General features: G+C 37.9%; 1 protein-coding gene across 2 annotated transcripts in view; it reads right to left on the bottom strand.

The window, feature by feature from the left end:
- ATF1 (activating transcription factor 1) overlaps positions 1–10918 on the bottom strand; it is a 38503-nt gene that overhangs the window by 2100 nt on the left and 25485 nt on the right. For both annotated transcript variants that reach the window (XM_012732639.1, XM_004692752.2), the window contains 3 exons: positions 6098–6228; positions 1508–1690; positions 1261–1420 (listed from right to left, as the gene is read on the bottom strand). In XM_012732639.1, the coding sequence (XP_012588093.1) occupies positions 1261–1420; positions 1508–1690; positions 6098–6143 (389 nt within the window). In that variant the 5' untranslated portion in view covers positions 6144–6228. The remainder of the gene's footprint in view (positions 1–1260; positions 1421–1507; positions 1691–6097; positions 6229–10918) is intronic.

The raw sequence follows: 10918 nt of genomic DNA on the forward strand, positions 1-10918 counted from the left end.
CTGCCTGTTCTGCTCCCCACTCTGTCTCTGGTGAAGCTTCTCACCGTCCCTGAGCCTCTGGCCTGTACCCCAGTTCTGTATGCACAAATAAATAAATCTTTAAAAAAAAAAAAAAGTTAAGGTCCATGTAGGTTCAGTGAAATATATAAACATTAAATGTAGGATGTAGTTTTGGCAACTGCCTATTCGAGTATCATCTACCCCCTATAAGTAACAAGAGCATTCTTATTGTTCCAGAAAGTTCTCTGAAATCTGCTACTGAGCAATCCTTTTCCCCAAGCAACTACTACTCTGATTTTTATTACAACAGATTTTTCCTAGGAATCTAGAGGTTTCTGTTATTGGTGGATATTTACTTTGTACCCTCGTGCTTGCTGCTATGAACTTTTTTTTTTTTCATACAGAACTGGGGTACAGGCCAGAGATGTGGAGGGTGAGAGGGTTCACCAGAGACAGAGTAGGGAGTAGAACAGGCAGATCGAGAAGTACACTGCTGAGGGGAGCAGTGGGCAGGTCAGGAGAGGTCTGCCGCGCCATGTGGTCACCTCCGGGGCAGGTAGGGATCGAACTCATGCGGAAGAGGCTTTAGGTTCTTAGTGCTGTGCTTTAACCTGCTGCACCACCAGGGAGGGCCTGCTATGAACATTCTTACACATGCTTCCTGCCAAAGTCTCACAGCCACACACATGGCCTAAAAACAGTTAAGTTAGAGCACACCCAGTCAACTGCAGATGAGAAGGCCTCAGTTGAGCTCCAAGGTGGACCCACCGATAAGCAGTATAAAAGGAGTTCCATGGATCTAAATCTTATCAACCCCTACTTAAGAATCCATAGATTTCTGCCAATTAACTATAAGTGTGTGATATTAACTTGCATTTCTTTGATTAAAACTCATTTTAAAAGAACTTCTGTAGTGTAAGTATACTAAGCATTTAGAGAATTCTTTTCACTAATTCTTTTTCTTGCTAGTCAGTGACAAGCGGCAAAGTTAAATGAGAATTGTTTGTCAGCCCAATAAGAAAAAAATATTACTTGAAAAACTTTGCTCAACAAGTCCTTTCAAAGGACACAATAGAAATGGAAGAACTCTAGGTTAAATATTAAATAAAGAGACTGAGCAATGGGAGTCCACTGGAAGCAAATCCAGTAAATCTAATGTAAAATAAAGCTGGTATAAACATCTCCCCTTATTCCTAATATACAATTGCAATGAACATTTGCTTATGTTTTGAGATTTGGCAGTATAGCTTTACTACCTACCTGTTTTTCATCAACCTTATTTCTCTCTTCAACTGGGGGTCATCTGTCTTCGTTGTCTGAGAGGTAAGAGTCACAGGAGATGTCATCACCACAGTTTGTGGCAGCGAAGTAGCTGAAGGTGTGGTGCGGATCTGATAGGTCTGCATATCCCCTGATGCAGCTGTGTGGTCAAAAGAATGAGTTAATTTACAAGTGTTTTTCAAAGTGCTCAGGGACGTTTTCATAGATACTCTGTAAGAATACTTACTCTGTACAACCACCTGGTTGCTGGGCACAAGTATTTGCTGTCCATCAGAGGTCTGTGCATACTGGAGAATTGTTGTACCTTGCTGAGTACTACCTGAATTTGTCATGGCTAATGTCTGAAGTCCCTGTACTCCATCTGTGCCTGGACTGGCCAGCTGTAAGGCTCCATTTGGGGCAATGGCAACTTTAACCAAAAAGAGAACATAGCTTTTGTAAGACTACACATTGCACTAATTGCAGAGGATTGGCAAAAAACAAAACAAAACAAAAAAACAAAACACTATTCATTAAAATAGGTTTGAATGTAGCTCTACTTGATAACTATTGACTACTGTGGGTGAACTAGAGGTAGACGAAAATATGACGTTTTAAACATTTTTAGAGCTCAGATGCACTAATTTTGAATTTAGCTTGAAGCCATACAACATAACAGACTGGTCAAAACACCTCTGGGGCTCTGAGGAGCACCCCATGCTTACTGCTGTTCTGGGGAATAAGGCATTGCTAACCTTTGAAAGAAAAGTAAGTAGGAAATAACATTTACATAGTTTGTAATAAAAGTTTTTTTTTTTTAAAGATTTATTTATTCATACAGAGCTGGGATACAAGCCAGAGGTACAGTGAGAGGCTTCACCAGAGAGAGTGGGGAGCAGAACAGGAAGACTGACGAAGTACACTGCTGAGGGGAGCAGCGGGCGGGTCAGGAGAGGTCTGCTGCGCCATGTGGGTCACCTCCGGGGCCAGGGGATTGAACTAGCACTAACGTTGCTGTGGCCAGCATGCAGTGCTGCGTCCTAACCCGTTGAGCCACCAGGGAGGGCCTAAAAGTGCTTTTTAAATATAAATGTATCTGTAGAGAAAATTCAAAGACAGAGGCATGTAGTGAATAAATAAACCTTTTTGTACTGTTTCCTGGCTCCACTTTCAATTGGTAAGTGGATTACATGCTATTAAGTGATATTTTTTAAATGTAATCTATTCAGTCACTTGTTAGTAAAAATCACAATAAAATTTGAAGTCATCAGAAAACCACTACATAGATCTCACTACTAAGCTCTCCAGAAGCATTTTTCACTGAATTATATTTATAATGCTTTCCCCTCACACCTTAAACACCTATAATGTAGTCAAATAGAAAATAGTTTAAGCACTATGCAGTTCCCATAAATAATCCCTTCAGAGTCTAGTATCTCTCCTCTTCTCAGATTATAATTATGCAATTCTTTATTCTTTTAAAAATATTTATTTATCTATGCATACAGAACTGGGGTACAGGACAGAGGTGCAGGGGCAGTGAGAGGATTCACCAGAGACAAAGTGGGGAGCAGACAGGCCAGCTGAGGGGAGCAGCAGGAGGGCCAGGAGAGGTCTGCTGTGCCATATGGATCACCTGCAGGGCATGGATAGAATTCATGCTGGAGTGGCTTTAGCTTCTGAGTGCTGTGCTTTATTTATTAACCTGCTGTGCCACCAGGGAGGGCCTCTTTTTTTCTTTTATAATGAGGCTATCAGGAAGCCAAATATATTTGTGTCTATGTGTTTAAATATCCCTCCCCTCACTGCCACACAATAGTCCCATACACTTTATAACTTTAAGAATAATGACATTAAATTTTTTAGTTGCAGAGATTAAACTTGTATTAGCAATTACTTTTAAAATTCCATGTATGTAACACATATGTTATATATTAATACATATTTTATATTATACAAATATGTAAGATAAATTCCCATTACCAATACCTATTACACTGACCTCCAGTACCCCCATCCTTAGGGACCTGCTATTTCTGTTGCACATTCTTCCCAAGATTTTCCCATGTTGATAAAGGCACTTGTAGTTAATAAATACCAAATATTTCTCTCTACACATATACAGGTACCTATCTCTTTATGCTAAGTATATGTGAAAATACAGAATGGCCTTCATTTCCACAACACCTCTTCCTATTCTTCTTCAACATGTACATTAATCTGGTTTAATTTACTCTGACTTTATCCAATACAATAGCCATTAGCCCAACATGTGTTTATTTAAGTTAATTAAAATTGCACTGATTTGGGGCCTCTTTGGTAGCTCAAGGGGTTCAATCTTAACGACTGAAGCTATCTGCAGCCACCACAGCATGAGTTCGATCCCCAAGGCCTCTCCTGTCTCCCTGCTGCTCCCCTCAGCAGTGTATTTCAGTGGGTCTGCCTGTTCTGCTCCCCACTCTCACCTGGGAGGTGAATCCTCTCACCTCCCATGCCTCTGGCCTGTACTCCAGCTCTTGTATATGCATAAATAAGTACATCTTTTAAAAAAACTGTACAAAATAAAAACTTAGTTCTCAGTCTCATATCTCAGGTGCTCAGCAGCCACACAGTGCTGTTGGTGGAAAATTTCCATCATTTAAGTTTTACTGAGTCATGGCCCTAAGTACTAGTTAGTATTGCTTTTATTGTAATTATAACCTATGATATCTTAGCCTGTTTCGACGTAGTTTCCATTACTCTAATTTTTAATGATTCTAGAATTAATCATATTGACATAAGATGATTTAATTTTCTTTCTTGTAACTGCTATCTGCAGTTTTCATTTGTCGCCATAAAAATATTCTATATACATATTCTTTAAACTAGTTATTCCTAACAAATTTTATTGAAAGCCCAGTGTGTCCCGGGCCCAATCTGTCAAGGATACAGCTATGAACAAGACAGTTCTTTTCCTGCAAGGAATTTATATTCCTGGAGAATAGATCAGAAATAGGCAAATCTATATTACTATAAATATATAATTAATAGGTACTTTCTTATAGTTACATATAAATCTGTATGAAATAAAAGGCAAAAACAAAACAAAAAACAAACAAAAAAACAAAGGGAGGAGCCATATATTTTAAAGAGTGTCTCTAAGGAGTTTACACTTGTGCAGAGCAGGAGTCAGGATATAAGCCAGTGTGCACTGGCAGAAGAAAAGTACCAGACAGTGGCAATGACAATTCCAAAGATACTGAGGTAGAAACAAGCTTCATGTGTTTGAGAAAAAGCAAGGGAAGGTGTGGTGTAAATGCCATCAAGTGTCAGGAGGTGAGACCAGAGTGGCAGGGAAGGCTCCAGATCCTAATATTGCCTTGTAAGGCAGGACTTGTTCTATGTGCAGGAAGTCACCGGAGCAGGCGTGGTGTGATGTGCTATTTTAAATAAATTGTCCTGGCTGCACTGTGGAAAACTGTTAGAACAAATGTGGAAACAAGATGACTAACAGGCTGCCTACTGTGGTAATTCAAATTAGAGTGCATACCAAAGTGGATATTGGAGATGATGAGAGGGGATCAGTGGGACATATATTATGTGACAAGAGCTCAAGTCAGACTTGAAGGGAGGGAATATATACAAAGGGCAAGCAGAAGTGAACCTGTTGGGGACAGATAAAATTCTATCTTGACATGGTCAATGCCATGTATTTGTCAAAACTCAGGGACATAACCTCATTGGACATAATTTTTGATCAGGAACTAAAGATAGATTTAAATAATACTGTAGACTGGGTTGGCAAAATAAGAAGTTGGATATTTACCTCAGTCCTTAGACCAAAATGAATTTAACATGGATCAAAGATTTAAAAGTAAACAAATAAAAAAAACAACAAAAGAAGGAACTGGGAAAACCTCAAACATGGAAAAGCCTTTATAAGCAGTGATTCCAAATCCCAGTCACTGAAAAAAAGTTTTTTTGTATTTGTGTGTGTCTGCTGCACAATTCTTTCAATCTTGCAGTATGTTTGAAATAAAATGTTGAATGCAAAACTAAAAATTTGAAATATACATAGGTTGTGTTTATAATTCATTATCATGTCTGTTTTGCCACATGCCATTTTAATAAAGCAACAGAGCTCACTAAATTAAGCAAAAAAAAATCTAAGTGATATAAGTCCAAATAACTAGTTAATTGATTCTTACTGAATAGCTGATGTATAGATACATATCTGGTTGTGGTATTTAATTTTATTGTTTCCCTTTCAAAAGGCAAAGGTCTCACATACTTTTCTTATTACATTTTTCAGAAACAGGTTTATTAAAGTCGATTAGTCCCTGATTATTTAAAATGGGCTGTAAATCACACTGCCCATTTGTAATAAATTACAATCAACTGTAGGCCATACTTCAATCAAATTCAGCTTTAGTGTTAAATCTTTTACCATGTGACTAATCCAAATAATCCCTGCTAGAATTAAGTTGGTAGATATAATTAGCTAGTGTTCAAAAGAGAAATTTGTATGAAGCAGTGGCGTAAAGAGGTGTAGTTGGGATAAAATTGTGTATCTAGATTCAGAAAGATTAAAATTGAATTCTGGCTCCATCCTTGTCAAGGTGGGTCACTTCAGGGACGTCAACTCTCTAAGCCTTGTTTCCCTCCTGAAGTGGTAATTTCTCACCTCACAAAATTGTTGTAAGGAGTAAATGTGATAATGTTAAAAAGTACTTTGCATTACTTCTGGCTGAAAATAGTATCCTTTAATAATCACAGTTAAAGTATGACAATTTTTCTAACATTACTTCTGTAAGCTATTTTTTGTGTCTCAGCTGTGGAATCTGTGTCCTATACGTACTGTACTGTCCAGTGCTAGTCTGATAGATGGGAGTTGGAACAGACATAGAAGTGACAGCAGAAACTCCAGGGTTTTCTCCGTCTCCTTTTCTGCCTCGTGTATCTTCAGAAGATAGGTCTTTCAAAATTTTTCTGTGAAAAACAGAACTCTATTAATGTTGGTAAGAAGGACAGCTTTGTAAAAAGTAATTGTGAAGCCTTTTTCATTCTCAGGTTAAAAGTACAATATTCTAGTAGGCTCCTAACCTTGGTATCGGGTTAGTACAGACTATTTAGTACATATTATGATGCACTGCAAACTATTAGTAGTTATTTAATTTGACTTCTTGGCGGGGGAGAGTGAATACTCATAAAGAGTGCCTTTCAATGTAGAAGTATAAAATGTCTCCTTCCCCTACAGGAGAAATGGCTCCACAGTGAGTTATCTCACTGATGAGGCTCTATTTGTTTTCTAAATAAGCATGTCAGTATATAAAAAGATCACTTATTTTTTCAATTTTTAATTGTATAGTGGAAGAAAAGCCCACAATTCTCAGAAGGAAGCCAGCAGGATTGGAAATACTCCTATGAAAATGGAAAATATCAGTGATAATTAAAAATGTGTATTTTAGCAAGAAATAAATACGACCCCTCAGGTACCCCTCAGACTTGCAAAATAAGAGACAAACACATTCCTTGCTGAAAAGATTTTCCGAAACTCAGTTGGGGATGGACGGAGAAATAAGCATTATCTATTTTTAAGAAAGAAAAGAAGTTACTTAAGAATTCCATGTTCATTGTAGAAAAATCAGAAAACTGAAATGTTTGTGTGAAAGTAACAAAAAAAAATCACAAAGGAAGTGGGGGGAGCTTTAGTTCAAAGTACTAAAGGATTTTCATGTTATCTATGCCAAACTTCCAGCCCACTAGGAATTTCCTCTAACATTCCTAAAGGCCTCTGCTTCCACAAGAAGGCCATCTTATATTTCAAAAGCCAGCCATTCAATTAGGTGGCCATTCTTTAGTTCAGCCTATAGTTGGTTCCATCCGGTGTAGCTGGGGAAATCAAAGCCTAGCCCTAATCCCAGACCCATGTCCTACATTTGCATTATCTGACAAGTATTCTTTAATACCAAATAACTTTGGCTCCTTCAGCTGTTTTCCTGTAACATGTTGACCCTCCTCCTTCACCTCGCTCTCCATACTCTGTACAGCCTTGCCCTAGAGAGCTAATCTAACTGCAGACTCTATTAACACAGGTGCCACGCAGAGAACAAGGGAGGTGCAATCCTCTGGGACTGTGTGTCAGGCACTGCAGAACAGACACCCTGGTTCCTAAGCCTGCCAATCAGTCAGTCTTCTGAAGACCTATAGAGTTCAGATTCCCATCAGAGATCCCTGATGATTAGGTGGTTTGGGAGGGGCTTCAGGATACATTCGCAAGCTGCATGAAAAACTGTACTTTTCCATTTTAAATTAGAAAAAATAAATTAGAAAACATTTTGAGTATCTAGTACATATGTTCTGTATACCCAGAATCAAAAGAAACTAATATTTTTGCTTAATTGCTAATATTTAATAGGAATCAAGTTTAAGATACACCAGAATATCACCAATCCCATTCCTTTCTCTCCCAGGCCTGCACTGTACCATTTTGGAAACTGCTGTGTACAGTTTCCATACGGATGTAGTACTCTATTTTTACTACACAGCATTCAGAGATATTATTTGCCTCTGTGTTGTAGTCTGCCCCATCTTCCTGACTCAACCTTGGTAAGCCTAGGGAGCTTTCAAAATTCCTTTCTCCATCTGTATTCTCTTTCTGGTGATCTCATCTGTCCCATGGACTTGAATACTTTGATGGCCCTTCACATGTTATTTCCCCAAACTCTCTTCTGCACTCGACTCCCTTACCCAATTTTATGTTGAGTACTTTGATTCCAAAATCTAATGCTCAATATCCTTTCATCCCTGGCAGATTTGCCCATTTCAGTAAATATCAACTATATTCTAATCTTCCACTTTCTAATAATCTTTATTCTCCAAAATTTTGGGAATCATTCTCTCTCACAACCTATTTCCAATTCATAAGCAAACCCTACTGTCTCTAGCTTTAAAATACACCCACAATCTGCTCACATCACCTCCACTGTTGCCACACCAGCCCAAGCTGCCCTCCCTCTTGGATGGACGGTCACATTATCTTCTACAGTCTTCCTTTAATCTTCCCTTTCCTAGCTATAGTTTATATTCTCCACACAACATCTTGTTAAAATCTCAAATCAGGGCCCTCCCTGGTGGCGCAGCGGGTTAAAGCACTGCACTAAGAAACTAAAGCCACTTCTGCATGAGTTCGATTCCCGCCTGCCCCGGAGGTGACCACATGGCGTGGCAGACCTCTCCTGACCCGCCCGCTGCTCCCCTCAGCAGTGTACTTCGTCGATCTGCCTGTTCTGCTTCCCGCTCTGTCTCTGGTGAATCCTCTCATCCTCCGCATCTCTGGCCTGTACCCCAGTTCTGTACGAGTAAATAAATCTAAAAAAAAAAAAAAAAATCTCAAATCAAGTCACTCTTCTGCAGTGGCTCCCTAATTACAGAAAAATTGCCTTTAAGTCATGACCTGCCCACTGTCACCTTTCCAGCCTCATCTCAATCATTTCCCCCATTTTATTCATATCCCCAACCTTGTCTTGCTACAGAATTATCAATTTTGTTGATTTCCCCCCAAAGAACCAACTTTGGTTTTATCACCTTTATTAGTTTTCTTTTCAAGCTCATTAATTTTGGTTCTTATCTCCATTATATCCTTTCTCCTGCTTATTTTGAGCTTATCGTTCTCCCCATCACCACCACCACTAGTTTCTTAAAATGGAAGCCTTACATTACTGATGAGACGCTCATTTCACAATATAAGTGTTTAATGCTATAACTTTCCCCTTGATTCTTTCCCACTGACTTAACTACATCCCACAATTTTTATTATTTTGTACTTTAAATTCTAATATTCAATTAAATATTTTCATTCCATTAAAATATTTTTTAATTTTCCTTAATACTTCCTGTTTGGCCCATGAATTATTTCCAAAGTGTACTGCTAAGATCCATGTGTTTATAGATATTCTTGTTATCTTTGTTTCTACTCTATTTCAAGAATTATTAGGGAATATAAATTGCATGATTTCAGTTCCTCTAATTTGTTAAGGTTTGCTATGACCCAGGATGTGCTTTCTTGGGGGATGTTTCTTGTGTCCATGGTTGAACTGTTCTTAAAATGTCCTTTACATCCACTATCACACTGTTCAGTTCTTCTGTAACATTGCTGGTTTCTGACTACGGGTTCTGTTGGATTCTGAGATAAGTATACTGCCATCTTCAGTTATAAATGCTAATTGGTTACTTCACTTTCTGGTTCTGTTTGTTTTTGATGCACGTATTTTGAAACTGTTGTTGAGTGCCTGCACATTAATGATTGTTACCTTTTATCTCTGGCACCTTTTTTTGCTCTGAAGTCTATTTTGTACATTGCGATAGCCACTTTAGTTTTCTTCTGATTAGTGTTTTCCTGGTATATCTTTAGCTACTCTGTAATCATTATATTTGAAGTGAGTTTCTAAGAACTTTGGTTTAAAAGACAATTTTGAGATATAATTTATAAACTATTCAATTAACCCATTTAAAGTATACAATTCATTATTTTTAATATATTCATAGTATTGTGCCACTAACTGCAATCTAATTTTAGAACATTTTTTCTGCCCCCCCCCCCCAAAGAAACTCAGTACCCATTGGCTGGCAGTCCCCATTCTAGTCTTTCTTTCCCCAAGCTGTAAGCAGTGACTCACCTATTTTCTGTTTCTATAAATGTGCCTGTTCTGGACATTTCACAGAAATGGAACCAAACAAAGAAGTTGTGATCAACTTCTTCATTTAGCTTAATATTTGCAAGCTTCATCTATATATTGTAGCATATACTGGTACTCTGTTCTTTTCCATAGAGGAAAAAAACCAGTATTCATCTGTATGAGTATAACATATTTTGGCTATCAGTTTATCATCTGATAGACATTTGGGATATTGCTACTTTTTTGGCTATTGTGAAAAATATGCTGTGAAACATTTGTGTACAAGCTTTATGAAAATAAATGTTTTTATTCCTCTTGGGCATACAGCTGTGAATTCATATTTGTATGCTCCTAATCCGTGGAAAAGTTTAATTTTCTTTTTATACGTTCTAGTTTCTTGTAGGCATCTTAGCTTAATACACAAATCTCAGGTTTAGAATCCCTCCTTGCTAGTAATGGATGTAACTTGGTTTCCATATTTACTTCTGCTTTCCATTCTGGTAAAATCTCAGGTATTTTTATATTTTATTTAAAATAAATTTTTACTGAAGTGCACTGGTTTATATTGTGCAGGTCTCATGTATATAGTATTACAACTTGCATTGTATATGCACTGGTGTGTGCTCTGTCATGACCGTCGGTTTCCTTCCCCCATCCCTTTCCCCTCTAGTAACCACTGGTCTGCCATCTATATCTAAGAGTTTGATTTTGTTTTATATATTTGGTTTGTTTCTTTATTGTATGTACATGGTTAACTGTTTATTGGAAGAGAGTGATAGATTTCCATTATTTTCTGTAAAAGCACAATGCATTAACAACTACTTTATCCAGGAGCTACCTGATTTGTGCTAGAAGGGCCCCACTGTTTGGAAATAAGTTGTATTCTTTTGGTGATGGCGTCTAACACCCTGAGGTAGGCAATACAGGATCCAATAGATCACCCCTGCCTTACATGTTTCTTTCTGGTATATTCTTTTCCATTTCTTTTCTTTTTTTTTTTT

The sequence above is a fragment of the Condylura cristata genome, unplaced genomic scaffold (assembly GCF_000260355.1).
Source record: "Condylura cristata isolate star-nosed mole 26May11 unplaced genomic scaffold, ConCri1.0 scaffold00034, whole genome shotgun sequence".
Classification (NCBI taxonomy): Eukaryota; Metazoa; Chordata; class Mammalia; order Eulipotyphla; family Talpidae; genus Condylura; species Condylura cristata.